Here is a 15,455-nt window from a genome sequence, read left to right on the forward strand (position 1 = left end):
GTGTCTAATAAGTGGGAATGAATAAATGTCTGTGACGGGGTCCTTCTCCTCTCCCCTCCAAAGTCACACAAACGATGGCGTAGTCGGAAAAATGGTCTTGATGTTGTTTTTATTTCCCAGCCTTCCAAGTGCAGAGGTGACATTACATAACAAGTGACTTAATCTAAATAAATAACTAAACTATACCCTACCCTCTGCAGTCTTATCGGATGCATTCCACAATAACGGCATCTGATAGACAAAACACTTACTGGGTGGCGCTTCCCTAGTTACCCACTTTGCAACCGTTATCTGGTGAAGCACCACCACAGAGACAAACAGACACAAAACAAAACACATACGGCACTTCCCTCAGTCACCTTCAGTGTAACTGATGCAGGGCAAGGACCTCGAACCTTGGGCACGCAGCCCTCATGACACCTGCACTCCTCCCCCTCCACAGGTGCCACACATAATTAATTAACACAAAACTACACAGGTGCTACACATAAAATGGATTGCCGTTTCCTACACATTATATAAAAACAACCTCCAATACAAATACCCTCATAACCCAATAAATAAATACATATACACAACCCAATAAATAAATACATATACACAACACAATAAATAAATATATGTATGAATGGATATATGAATGCATGTATGCTTAGATTAATGGATATGTATGCATGTTTGATTATGTATGAATGTATACGATGAGTGAAATGTTGTGTGTATGTGTGCGTGCGTGCTGCCCCGGCGTCAGTGACAGACCCACTCTGTCACAATGTCCATAATTTAATAAGATATAACAGTCCATTTCATGTTTTTAAGTGCTGCAACTCAGAAATACAGTTACATTTTACACAATATCTTTCAAATAATATTGTGACAAAATAAAAATACAAAACGGATACATTCACTGTGTGTTCTGCCTGTCATTTGTTGATGAAACAAAACTAACATCAACACAAGTGACCACCAAGAGCGGATAGTTTAGTCTAAAAAAACGATCGGTAGCATTGTTAGCTGCATGCTAACGTCAATGGAGTATGCCATTATAACAATATAGCATTGTGGCTAGAAGCTAACGTTAGCTCACGCTACTTAGCCTGCACCAAAACTGATGATATCGCGAGCTATCAGTAGTTAGATAACATTAGAGACAACGCTGTGTGTATTAAACAAAGGTGAATAGATGACTGGGCCATTTTGTTTAATGCTTGTTAAGTTGAAAGAGGAACTCTGAGCTAACAGGGTCTGAATCCTGATAGCTCACGTTAGCCAGCTGCTCATGCAATCGGTAATGCTAGCAGAATGAATGGATGTAAACTTTATTTAACATATTGCATATGGGTACAATACAATACGGCTCAATACAAACAATTGTTAAGGGAATGCAGACTGTTGTAGCTTGGACTGGGGTCCTTATAACAATAACTTGACAACACATGGTAGCTGAAGCTATTTGGGACACAGAGCTCTGTCCCAAACACACACACTGTTGTCACCGGAAGGGCACGCAGATGGTATCTACTGCGCATGGGCGTTTTCGCAACAACTGCTCCGTGCTGACTACACGCTGTTGTCGACTCGTTTTTTTTTGCGTATCTCCAAACGCAAACACAATTTTGCGTTTCAGCCGTATCCACAAAAAAACGCCAAAAAACGCATTTCTGTGTAGATAGGACATGAAACGTCGTCAAAAACGTATAAAAAAACGCCAGGAATACACTAGTCTAACCATAGCCTAAGCGAGCGCTCAGAAGACGCTTGCCGTTTGTCCGGGACAAGTAATATTGACGTACAGAGATTGAGAGTTTCCAGTGTGACACTGTGAGACAGGCACTTTCTGATCAGATGGAATAACGTTACTATTCGTTTGGGGAATATATATATACCGTATATATATTTTTTTACTTGTCCAGTTGGACAAGTTAAATTGTATTATGCTTGTCCGACCATTTCTTTTACTTGTCCCGGACAATAGGACAAGCCTTAATGTCAAGCCCTGCGTTTATTTGAAAACGATTCATAAATCAGCCGGAAAATGACATGTTTTGTTTTGTGGATTCCACTAAAGGGGTATTATCGCGTCTTTCTCTGGAATTACTAGAAATCTCCAAAACTATACTCATATTCAAAACGGTATAAAACGGAAATGTACCGATAAAAAAACAATCCGTTTCGTACATGTTGACTGCAAGCAAGTCATTGATAAGCGACGGGTGTATTAGACCCATAGCCATAATTTAAGATATAGTTTAAGCGTTCGCAAATATCCCCGTCCTCCCATTGATTAAAGCGCTGCCCTACAAGCGCTAATTTGGTCATATCCGGCCGGCTCTGAATGTGTTAAGATAGCACAAGCACCTCTTAACTCATTCAGTGCCAGCTATTAGTCTTGGCCTTGTAGCTAACGTGCCACGTTTCCATAACATATTTTCACTGTGCGTCACTATGTTTGGAGAGCTATATCTATATTCTATATTATATCTATGGAGACAATACTATAGTAATTTGACAGTAACTTTCTTCTGTCGAAAATGCAAAAAAGAGAAAAAAGCGTTTTTTTATGCTTTGATGGCCAGTAACGGCATTCGTGTTGAACACTACACAGACGCTGATCACCTGGATCGATATGAAAACATTGTTGGATCAAGCTGAAATTTATGTCAGATAAGGGCGGCTGGGTGGCGTAGCAGAGATTGCGCTCGTCACCAATGCAAGAGACTCCGGTCTCGACTCCCCGAGTCAGCGTTGCCTGTGGCTTGGGCCAGTCATACTATCTCAATTGGCAGAGGTAGCGGGTGGAAAGTCGATGGGTGGGGATTGGACAGCGACTCCTACAGGTCGGTTGGGTGACGCCTGTACAGCAGAGACAGGAAGTATCGGGGGCAGCGTCTGGTGAGAGTCCGCGTTGTCTGGTGAAAAGATGCGACAGGCTGCCTCCTCTTGTACCGGAGGGGACACGTGATGCAAGGCTTCTATCCTCACTACAGCCGACCAGTGGGAGGCATAGTCTAGCAACGTTCAAGACAGGGGAGGGGAGAATTGGCGATACGAAATTGGGATGGGAGAAAAATAGAAAAATAAGGAGAAAAGGTGGACAAAAAAAATTAAAAAAATTAATGGCAGATAGTCCTTACCTCTGATCGGGGGTATTCCAAAAAGAATATTCCAATTGTCTGATCGCGATTTGGTGTCCATCTGGTCCCGGACATAATTTTGCACAACAGATGCGTTTCGGAATGGTCGGATGAAGTGATTTACTTGGCTCCGTCTAAATCTAGCGCCCGGAGGGATTTGAGCGTAACACAGGGTGAGATATAAGGTTTCAAAGGGTGGGCGACACTGCCATCTAGCTGGATGCGGCCGGTATTGCACTTTGGCGATCTCAAAATCCTTTCCTATGGCAACACCGAGGTCAGTGGATGAATAATGAATACAAATATCGAATAAAAGAAAAAATTACCAAAACCTGCGATATCTCGGGTCCCCACTTCAATGATAGGATTGTGAACGCATAAACTATGTCTTAAATTATGTGTCTAATCTGGCCGTCGCTTATCAATGACTTGTTTGCAGTCAACAAAGGCACCTCCCTCAAACTGAACAGCAATGGGGGGGGGGGGGGGGGGGTCTGCTGATGGAGACTCAGTGTTCAGGGTAACAGAGCATGAGGTGAGGAGGACCTTTAAAAAAGTGAATATCAGGAAGGCAGCAGGACCGGACGGCATCCCCGGCCGCGTCCTAAAAGTCTGTGCCGACCAACTGGGCCCGGTATTCACTGAAATATTTAACCTGTCCTTAGAACAGGCTGTCATCCCCACCTGCCTGAAGAAGTCCACTATCATCCCTGTACCTAAAAAATCCAAGCCTGCTTGCCTCAACGACTAACGCCCTGTAGCTCTCACCTCCATAGCCATGAAGTGCTTGAGAAGCTAGTAAAGGGCTACATCTGCTACTCCCTCCCCATCAACCTGGACCCCCTGCAATTTGCATACCGCCCCAACAGGTCCACAGAGGACGCCATAGCCCATGTGCTGCACACAGCAGCATCACACCTGGACAAGAGGCAGGGGAACTATGTGAGAATGCTATTCATCGACTACAGCTCAACATTCAATACATAGGGGCCCCTCAGGGCTGTGTTCTGAGTCCCCTCCTCTACTCCCTGTACACACATGACTTTGTGGCTCAGCGGAACAACAACACAATCATCAAATTTGCTGATGACACAGTAGTGGTGGGCCTGATCTCTGCAAACGACGAGAGGGCCTACCTGGAAGAGGTCAAGGTCCTGGCGGGATGGTGCCAGGAGAACAACCTCTCACTGAACGTCAGCAAAACAAAGGAGATGATTGTGGACTTTAGGAGGTCGGGGGTCAGGGACTACAGCCCCCTCAGCATCGATGGGGCACCGATTGAGAGAGTGAACAGTTTTAAGTACCTTGGAGCCCACATATCCGAGGACTTGACATGGACCACACACATTGACAGTGTTGTGAATAAGGCAGGACAACGCCTCTACTTCCTCAGGCGCCTAAGGAAGTTCCAAGTCAGTCAGAAGATCCTTAAGAACTTCTACTCATGTACAATAGAGAGCATCCTGACTGGCAATATCACCTCCTGGTTTGGGAATAGCACCGCACAAGACCGAAGCAGACTACAGAGAGTGGCACGTTCAGCCGAACGCACAATTGGAGGGGGGCTTCCCACTCTCCAGAACATTTACAACAAGCGGTGCAGGGGTAAGGCTAAGAGAATTATTAAGGACTCCAGCCACCCAAACAACTGCCTCTTTGAACTGCTGCGGTCAGGCAAGCGATACCGGAGTCTCATGGCAAGCACAGAAAGACTCAGAAGAAGCTTCTATCCCCAGGCCATCAGGTTGCTCAACAAACAACACCATGCTCACAACACACACATCCACACGCACACACTCACTTTAAACAAACAACACACTGCAGCACCAACTCTCCACACTTTAGAACACCTAAACACACTTTATATTTATTGGTAAAGGATTTGCACTACAACACATACCTCAGTACACCTTACTGTAAATTGCACCTAAATTGTACCTCATCCCATTTCTGCTTTGCACTATATAGTATTGTATATTAGTATATTGCATAGTATATTGTATATTGTATGGTAACTCAGTTACTCTATTCTGCATCGAACATTGTACATATGTATATACTGAACACTGTGTCTACGTACGTGACTTCTATTTTACTTCTATTTTTACATGCTATACTATTTTATTTTATTTCATACTTATCTTTTGTCTAGCACAGTCTCTGGAGCGTAACAGAAAGAAGCATTTTGTATAAAAGTATTCTGTACTTCTGTATGACAACTATTAAAGAAACTTGAAACATTGTCGAAAGTTCGGATTGTTTTTTAATTGGTTAATTTCCGTTTTATACCATTCTGAAAAACCCTAGTTTTCTTGAAAGTTTCAGGAAAATATAAAGATTCTGTGATAAACGGCCTTTACTGGAATATTCTGGAATACACAAAAAACGTTGTCATTTTTCGGCCTATTTATGAATCGTTTTCAAATAAACGCTAGATTATCGATAGTATATGTGTACTTATGCACGCTAGAGAAGCAAGCTGAAAAATCTATTCTCTCATTTCCTGATCAGCGCACACACACACACACATATGGCACACGCTGATATCTCTGTGAAAACAGCTCTGATGATCCTAAGACTGGTAAAATAGATTCCTTACCTCAGATCAGATGTTCTCCAAAAAGATTATTCCAATTCCTGATCGCCATTCCAAATATCGATTGCGTTTATTGATTCAGCGCTGGGTACTGGAATTATGTATTCCACGCTGTTTTGCGGCTCTGCAATTACTTGGATCTCTTCGGATGGCTTGCCGGAGAAGTAAAATGAGGAAACTGGATTCCCCCCCCCCCCATATCTTTCATTCAGTCTAATCCAATGGGGTGCAGTACAAGGGAGAGATGATAGGGGGCTGTATTTTCCCAATGGAGCTCAGAGAGAGTTTGCAGCACTAACGTGAGACTAGATTGATGAAATATGAATTCAAATCGCTAATAAAAAAAAAGACAAAAAAACGCTATATGTCGTCGCTGGCATTCAACGGTCGGCATGAACTAACGACATATAGCGTCGTTGGCACTCAAAGTGTTAAGACGGCACAAGCATTAAGACGGCACAAGCATTAAGACAGCACAAGCATTAAGACGGCACAAGCATTAAGACAGCACAAGCTGTAGCCAGGTTTACCCCAGAAGACCGTCTGCCTGGGGGCCACACTGAGGCCTGTCCTACAGGAGAGCGCAGGCATCCGCGGAATCAGTCTAACAGCAAGTAAACAGCTGCTAAGGTAGGCTGGTGGAAAGCCAAATTAGGTCCTCTTGCTAATGAGGCTTTGGCCCCTCTCTCTCTCTCTCTCTCTCTCTCTCTCTCTCTCTCTCTCTCTCTCTCTCTCTCTCTCTCTCTCTCTCTCTCTCTCTCTCTCTCTCTCTCTTGCTGCAACACTATCGGTATGCACCTCATTCAGCCTCCTTCCACCCCAGCTCCAAGGATGCCTGTTAACATAGTGCTAAACCACCTTCCGTAAACCACAGTCAGTCGCAGGCTGTTTTCCTCTGAATGGATCCGAATTCATGAATAGTACTCCTGCCTCGCTGCATAACTGGTCTAAAAAAACATAAAATCAATCTATACCACATGGACTATTCTTAAACAAGACCAGATGGAGGGGGACAGCAATTTTCGAGCTATACTCAATACTAAAATGTGATCTCTGCCTTTATTTTTTCAAACAAATTGCTATAAATGTCAACATTACTACGGTGTGGTAAACTGAGCTCAGCAAAGACACAGAGATTTCTGTGAAAATGTATGCTAGTAAGTAGGCCACAGAGCACATTGGAGCATCACAACTGGCTTTTGGATTTCAAGATGCAGCAGAAAGTCAAGTTTAAACCAAAGCAAAAACACTGACTACGGTATAGAAATAAATAAATAAATGAGAATTCACAACCCCACTTGTCTGTTATTGATTCTGGGAAATAGATTTGGTTCAGAACTACAAGTAAATGGACATTTGTTACACTGTAGTTAATGGATGTATTTAGCCTGAACCCACAGACTGCTCTGAGAAAATGGAGCAGGTCCCTCTTTATTTTAGATTTCTACCCTGGTCCATATTATACTTTTCAAAAGACAATTATGCTACCTTTTCAAATCAATTCCTCCTTTTTGTACCGTTCACTGTGATTTGACACCATTCAAACCCTATTGATTGTTTTCATTTGTGCAGAGAAAAGAGTGAGAGCAAGAGGGCCTCAGATTCAGGTATCTTTTCTTTCTCTTCTCCTTCTGTCTCTGCAGGAAGATTGATGCAGGGGGATGTTACAGTACGAAGCTGTATCGATTTACTGACGGGAACCTATGAATACTTTTCTCTTCTGACAATCCAATTTGCTCATCCTCAAGGCTTCCTTTAGGCTCTGTGGGGCGTTACAGGATAGAATAGTGCCGTGAAAGAGACACCCTGAATTTCTTGCACAGTTGAGGAAAGCTGAGACAATGAATGTAAAATGTGACAAAATCACAGAGGGCTTGACATTCGCTTTGATTTTCTCTTTCCAGATGGACTGGCTCACACCTGGGATGTGAGGTGTGTTATGTGAAGCCAAGGTGTCGTCCCACCGTGCAGGTGATGGGGGAGATATGCTGCACTGCTCTGTTGCCATGACAGCAGAAGTTATCTTTGTTCTGTGGTTCCTGATGAACGGCGCTCAGTGTAATCCCATTGCGCCCCTGCCAGTAAGCAGAGAACATCTGGAGAGGGTTCTGACCCAGGCCCGGGAAGACAGACAGCAGGCCTCAGAGTGGCCGCTGAGCTACAGTGCCCAGCAGCGCCTCGAGGAGTTGAGCGCCCTGGGCCCGGAGGCCGGCAGAGACGCCAACAGGACCACCGTGAGCCGAGCCAGGCCGAACCTTGCATCCCAGAAACGAGGATCTAAGGACGGGAAGTCACCAGAGCTGTGGGGCGAACAAGACGGCCTGAACCGAATAGACGAGGGTCCCACCAGCGAAGTCAACCTCTCCATGGACGCCATCGACGAGTATGCCTACCCGGATTACAGGGGCAAGGGCTGCATGGACGAGAGCGGCTTTGTGTTTGCCATCGGCGATCAGTTCACCCCCGGCCCCTCCACGTGCCCGTGTCTCTGCACAGACGAGGGTCCACTGTGCTCCAAGCCAGAGTGTCCCAAGGTTCACCCTCGCTGCATCAGGGTGGACAATAGCCAGTGCTGCCCACAGTGCAAGGAGAAGAAGAACTACTGTGAATTTCGGGGCAAGATATATGCCTCACTGGAGGAATTCAAGGTGAGCCTGTTAAGTGCGGTCACTCGTTTTTGGCAAACTCTGACAGAACCTGCACAGGACATTGCCCCTTGTTAAATTAAGTCTATTACAGGCACTACATAGAAGCTAGTTACCTTACTGCACAGCCCAGCAAGCAAGCAAGTAAGCAGATTTATATTCAATATTGGCAAAGGTCAGCACTTGTCTTGTTTCGCAGAGAGCTAGAATACGACCACAGGCTGAATTTAGTAACACAATTTGAGTGGAGTTCTTTACATAATTCAACATCTTGATACAGTTCATAGTAACAGAGCTATAATATATGCAACTCAAGGCCCCAGCGACCTTTCATGGTTTATCTTTGGATTTCTCTGAGTAGCTTTTCTCACCTTAAGCTTGACATTACCAGACGTCTTCTTATGAGAGGGTCTCACCAGAAGGTACCTAATATGGGAATTTATTTCAGCTAATACTGGCAGCTCTGTATCAGGGCCCAGCTTGGTGCTGTCCTAAGGGAAATCTGCAGAGAGCCCTACTTTCACTACAGTTAACAGCCGCCATAGTTTGTGCCAGTGGGGGGGGGGGGGGGGCGCATTAGAAACAAAGGAACAGGCAGGGCCTTTATGGTCGATTGCCGTGTTCAGGAGTGTTGCAGCAAGAGGCGTCTTGTCTCCATCTTTACAGTGGAGTGCAGTGCAGAGGCATCAGCCGTTGCCATCTAGAGCAGCACTACTTAGATTAACCTCTGCTCCGTCATTAAGGAGGAAGGTGCTCTCCTGGTGACAAGTGGGGACAATCAGAAGCCTTCAGCAGGAAACGGCTAGATGAGGGAATAATCACATGCTCCATCATCCGCCACTGCTCTTGTCCCACATTTGCTACATTCCTAGATATTGTAAAGCTCCATTTAAAGGTGCACTATGTCGTTTTGTGAGACAGTGAGAGTCAGAGAAGTAAATCACTTCTTAAGGTGTATTTTCACACCTGAATAAACAAACTGTCCTCAGGAAAATTGGTCCCCGGAAACACCGTTAGCTACCTGGAAAGTTACTATGTCATTGCTGTAAAGGCAGGGCCCGCAAATTTGGTTAATAAACATATCCTAGTGTAAGCTATTTAATGTATGTTCTATGTTATTATTGACACTGAAGTTATTAGGCAGAGTTGAGCGCCCTCTTGGGGGTTGTTTTGGGGAAGAGTTTGTGCCCACACATGTCCCAGTGTTATTTTGGAGTTGGAAGAGGAAGGACATGAATAAAGGAGAACAGAGAAATTGTTTTGCTGATGATCAGATATCAAGTCTCCAGTGTTGTTATTTTATTATAGATAAAAGTATAGGCGGAGCGATTCCTCGGTTACGTTTGGTCCACAGTGTCTAAAAACACTTTTGTTTTCATTTATGGTAACATAAGATAGAGCAATTATATCAATTACAGTAAATGTCTTTGCAGGCTCTGCAAACAAATCCCCTGCCTCCAAAACGGCATAGTGCATATAGAATAGTGTTTTCAAAAGCCAGGGAAATTGGAAGCATTTCTTTTTGTTGTTGTCCCCCCTGTTTCCCATTCTCATTGATTTCCCATTTCTCTTGATTGTGTAGAGAAGTTAATTTCTTGTCTCAGCTCCCTCTAAAATTAAGCATAAAAAATTAATTTAATTATATTTCCCCCCCTTCTTTTTCCATTTTTCTCCCCTCCCAATGTTAGTCGTTATGCCAATTCCCAATCCCCTTCCTGGTCGCTGCGCACTCTACCCCCTACCGTCGGTCTGGGAGGGCGGAGACTATCACATGCTTCCTCCGACACATGTGTACCCAGCCCACCACTTATTTTCACTTGGCAGCACGGACTCTCACTGGGGGAGTGTAACGTGTGGAAGGTCACACTACCTCTCTTAGATCCTTCCGTCGCTGTGCAGGCGCTCGGACCAAACTGTAGGAGTCGCTGTCTACAACGACCCAGACCCACCCACCGGCTTCCCTCCCGCTGACTCTGCCAATCGAGCCAGTATGACGGCCGGCCAAGCCGGATGCAACGCTGACAGCTGGATTCGATACCAGTGTCTCTTGCGTTGGTGACGAGCGCCTTGTACACTGCGCCACCCAGCCGCCCCTAAAATGAAGCATTTTTTAACAGGCACTGGCCCGCCGACGTTTAATGAATTAATTAATTAAGCGTAGTGGGATGGGACGTGAGTCTAACGCTGAACGAATAGAACTAGCTATCGCACAACTAGACAGGTGTTTGTGCGAAGGAGATCAAGGGTGCTTTCTCACTAGGCATCCGGGGCCGTTTCCGAGCACGATTGCCCCAAAAGTAGTGTAATGAGAACGCTGCGTTCTCTCCCCAGGGACAGATAACCGGGACAACTTGAAAATGTGGTTTTGGGGAGCGAATCAGTGTCCCCGGGTACGGAACGGCACGGAACAATTGCAAATGTGAGCACAACTGTAACAAGTGCTTCTGTCTGAGTTTTAACACTTTCAGTGCCCAGCAGGGGGCGCACGATTTAGTGCTTGAATGCCTCCACTTCAATGTTATCGTTAATATTGCCTAATCTATGTTTTAAATTATGGCTATGTGTCTAATCTGCCCGTCGCTTATCAATGACTCATTTTCCAGTCAACATTGTCGAAGCGGATTGTTTTTTTATCGGTTCATTTCCGTTTTATAGCATCTTGAAAAGCCCTCGTTTTCAAGGAAAATATAAATATTCCATAATAAACGGAATATTCTAGAATACACTAAATACGTTCAAATGTTTCGGCCTATTTATGAATCGTTTTCAAATAAACGCTATATGTGTACGCAGGGGCGTAGCTGGGGGGGGGGGGTAGCTTAGGATGATTCCAAGGGCCCAGCACTGGGGGGGGGGCCAATTCTTTTTTTTTTTTTTTTTTACTAGACATCACTCAGGTGTATTATTGATGCTCTCATTGATACTATGTTTGTTTTTGAAGTGTGTGTGTGTGTGTGCGTGTGTGTGTGTGTGTGTGTGTGTGAGATATATAGAGAGAGAGGGGGGGCTTTGGTAGACTATTGCATTGGTCCATTCATTGAAGATGAACGCAATGCGACATCCTTTACTAGGCTCACCCACCAACAGTGCAGGTGCTGAACTGCTGATCCGAATGTATAGGTAAAAACCATATTATGCGTTTTCATCAATAAAAAAATGACCAAAAAAAATTCTGCTTGCGCGCTTACGCGCGCTCGCATTCACTGGGGGCCTACAAATACATTCTTTCATGGGGCCCAGAATCTGGAGCTACACCCCTGTGTGTACGTATGCACGCTATATAGGCGATCTGATATCTGCTCTGATATATTTCCTGATCGCTTGCACAGCCAAACAGCCATATCAAACATAGGGGAAAAGCTTATATCTCCGTGAAAACAGGTCTGATTATCCTAAAACTGGTAAAATAGATTCCTTACCTGAGATCAGATGGTATCCAAAAAGATTATTCCAATTCCTGATCGCCATTCCAAAAATTTATCCTTTTATTGATCCAGCGCTACATACTGTAAAGACATATTACACGCTGTTCTGAGGCTCCACAATGACTGGGATCATCTCCGGTTACATGCGTGAGAAGTAAAATGTGGATTCCGGAGTTTTTTTTTCTCGTCCATTTTCATTGAATTTCCATTCCAAAAGGGTGCATTACCATCTGGGAGACGATAGGGGGAATTTTTTTCACATCTGAGCTCCTGATGAGGCTGGTTTCCCAACGGTAGACTCGGTTGATGAAATATGAATTCAGATCGCTAATAAAAAAAAATCACGCAAATTGTCGTGCCGGGCATTTAGGGGGCGGGCTGTTAACACGTGTGATGTCGTGGCTGGCATTCAAAGTGTTGAGGAGGATGCTAACTAGGGCTGGGCGATATATCGAGTATACTCGAAAACTCGATGTATCGCGGCTTGTTCTACATGAGATGTAATAAATTAATATATCGTGAACATCAAGTATATGTCGTTGCGGCTGAGATGAGACTTACTTTAGCGCAGAGCTTTCCTCTCATTTCATTATAGACACAGACCAGCGCGGACCTTCAATGACATGCAATTCTAATTTCATTAGACACAGACCAGTGCGGACCTTCAATGACATGCATTTTAATTGACGCAAGCAATGGGCTAACGTTAGCTGCTAACTAAGTTAACCCATAACTAGGCTAAGCTAACTAGCGTTAGCCGCTAACCCTGGAAACGCTCAAAGCGACTCCATGACACCAGTTCCATTCATGAGGAAAGGGGGTGGGTTATATTGACGAGGCTTGACAACAGAGGTTCAAAGATAACTTCATATTTATTGGTTATTATTATAATTTTTTTATCCACTTTTTCTCCCCATTTTCATATATCCCATCCCAATTTCGTATATCAAATTCTTCCCTCCCCTGTCTTGAACGTTGCTAGACTATGCCTCCCACTGGTCGGCTGCAGTGAGGACCAAGCCTTGCATCACGTGGCCCCTCCGGTACACGAGGAGGCAGCCTGTCGCATCTTTTCACCGCAGCAGCTCGAACTCTCAGTGGCAAGGAGTAACGCGTGGGAGGCTCACGCTGCCCCCGCTACTTCCTGCTTCCGCCGCACCGGCGTCACCAAACCGACCTGTAGGAGTCGCTGTCCACAACGCGTCCACAACGTCCAATCCCCACCCACCGGCTTTCCCACCCTCTAACACTTGCCAATTGTGTTAGTATGAACGACCGGCCAGCCGGTAGCAACGCCGAGAGCTGGGCTCAAACCCAGCGTCTCCTGCGTTAGAGGCGAGCGCCTTGCCCACTGCGCCAATCAGCCGCCCGGTTATTCGTTTCTTTATATTGGGCATCCAGTTTCCATCTCCATGTGTTGATGTTCGAGTGTGACATCATCGCCTACGGCAGCTTACACGCTCAAAATGCAAACCTAAAACAAAACCTGAATACTAAAAAATACTAACTGGATAGTTGATGATATAAACATTTAGTTTCATTATCTGAAATATTCTAAAATCATTAAGTCTGCTATAAGCCATTATCCCTTTGTGTGTGATTATTATTTTCTCACAGTAGTGTGTATATATGTGTGTGTGTTTTTGGCTAAAGTGGATAGAAAACACAGTACTGTGCAAAAGTCTTAGGCACCCAAGAGTTTTTATATAAATTGTCTTAGATGTAAATAAAAATGCAATTAGTGTGTCAGTAGACTACTCTTAGTACATTTTCATTTAATAATTTTTTAAGCATCTTCATGGTTTAATAATGCAAACATATGTTGCAGGGACTATTATAATCATCATATTGGCGTGACTGTATGCATCAAAGGGTTAAATCAAGCATTTTTAAGTGCTTTAGAGGAAATGCCAAAATATATATATATATATATATATATATATATATATATATATCGTGTATCATGATATGGCCAAAAAATATCGCAATATCATTTAGAGGCCATATCGCCCAGCCCTAGTGCTAACCTCAGAATAGAGTTGTATTCATACTTCAATTTTAAAATATTATTTAGGTCCGTTTGGGATTGTGAGAGTCTATAAACCTGCTCCAACGAGGGAAGCTGTGTTTCAATTTCAGCCAAGCGCTTACGTCTTTCTCTCTTTTCAGAGGCTTCATAAGATATAATGTGCCCTCTCAATACCACCTTAACAGCGCCGTTATAGTTATAGTACTGTGTTGATTCATTGCGTAATTTTGTTATACTTATAACGCTAACGTTACAAACACCTATTTCCACTGCCGAGTTATGATGACTGCTCCAGCCACTTAATGTTATGCACGTTTATAGTACTGTGTTGATTCATTGCGTAATTTTGGAGTTGTTATACTTATAACGCTAATGTTACAAACAACCCCTATTTCCACTGCCCAGTTATGATGACTGCTCCAGCCACTTAATGTTATGCACGTTTATAGTACTGTGTTGATTCATTGCGTAATTTTGGAGTTGTTATACTTATAACGCTAATGTTACAAACAACCCCTATTTCCACTGCCCAGTTATGATGACTGCTCCAGCCACTTAACATTATGCATGTGTAACTCTGCCGTAGTCTTAAAAAGCTTTGGATGTAAAAAATATGAATGCCCAGAGAGCTTCCAAAGCGCAGGGAGCGCTTATTGTTGCGTCATCTGCGTTATAGGTTGTACTGTATATACCTTAGGTCGTATTATCGTATATTACTGGGGTTGTCAGACACCGCAAGAATCAGCCTCTCCTCTGCCATGATCAGACTCCCACAATGTAGCGTCAGAGACATCACCGGTTATTCTACAAAAGAGTGAGGAGGCATGGGTGGAAGTGGCAGTTTTTCAAAGTAAAATACCTGGAAGACAAATGAAAATAAAAGACATTTCCTTTTCACATCAGGGTGTTGCTCCCTCAAGTGTGCTCGGGACGAAACAAGATTTGGTAGTGTGAAAGCTGGGGGGGGGGACTATTGTTCTCGGGAACGGAACGGAGGTAACCGTTCCTAATGACAAAACGCCCTAAGGGGGCTTTCTCACTAGCCATCCGGGGTCGAATCCGAGCACGATCGCACTAAAATAAGTGTGATGAGAACGCTCCCCCCCGTCACCGGGGACGCTGATTCACTCCAAGACAGGACGCTTGAAAAGGTGGTTTCGGGTGCGAACCAGTGTCCCCGACAATGGAATGGAGCGTGGTGTGCAAGCAAACCTATAATGCTTTTATGCTTGCTTGAATTTTTGGGCAGATAAAAACATACAGCAACAACTGGACAATACCCACAAAAACGATGATATTTATGGCAATTTGGCGAGGATTTGCATGCGTACAACAGATCAGTCAACAATGTCGAGCTAAAAATGAAGAAGACAAGGCTTCAATATCTTAAAGTACGGTATGCAGTGCGCAAATCAGGCAGCTCATCTGATGACAAGGACACATTTCCGTGGTTTGATGCAGTGGACAGCATAATCGGCCAAAAACCAACCAGTGATCTCTCCGTTGTTTAATCACTACCCACAGTAACGTGGCCGATGACTGAGCAATCGCAGGTGTGCAAACAAACTGTACCAAACACGGAGGAGGCTTGCTGTAACAAGTGGTTCTGTTGGCGCTAACCTGCTT

General features: G+C 44.2%; 1 protein-coding gene across 1 annotated transcript in view; it reads left to right on the forward strand.

Annotated features, from left to right (window-relative positions):
* Window positions 1–7,715: 7,715 nt before the first annotated feature.
* vwc2 (von Willebrand factor C domain containing 2) overlaps window positions 7,716–15,455 on the forward strand; it is a gene marked incomplete at both ends in the record, with an annotated part of 94,658 nt that continues 86,918 nt past the window's right edge. The window contains one exon of the mRNA XM_084321182.1: window positions 7,716–8,378. Within this exon, the coding sequence (XP_084177308.1) occupies window positions 7,716–8,378 (663 nt within the window). The remainder of the gene's footprint in view (window positions 8,379–15,455) is intronic.

The sequence above is a fragment of the Notolepis coatsorum genome (genome assembly GCF_963971535.1).
Source record: "Notolepis coatsorum genome assembly, chromosome: 9".
Classification (NCBI taxonomy): domain Eukaryota; kingdom Metazoa; phylum Chordata; class Actinopteri; order Aulopiformes; family Paralepididae; genus Notolepis; species Notolepis coatsorum.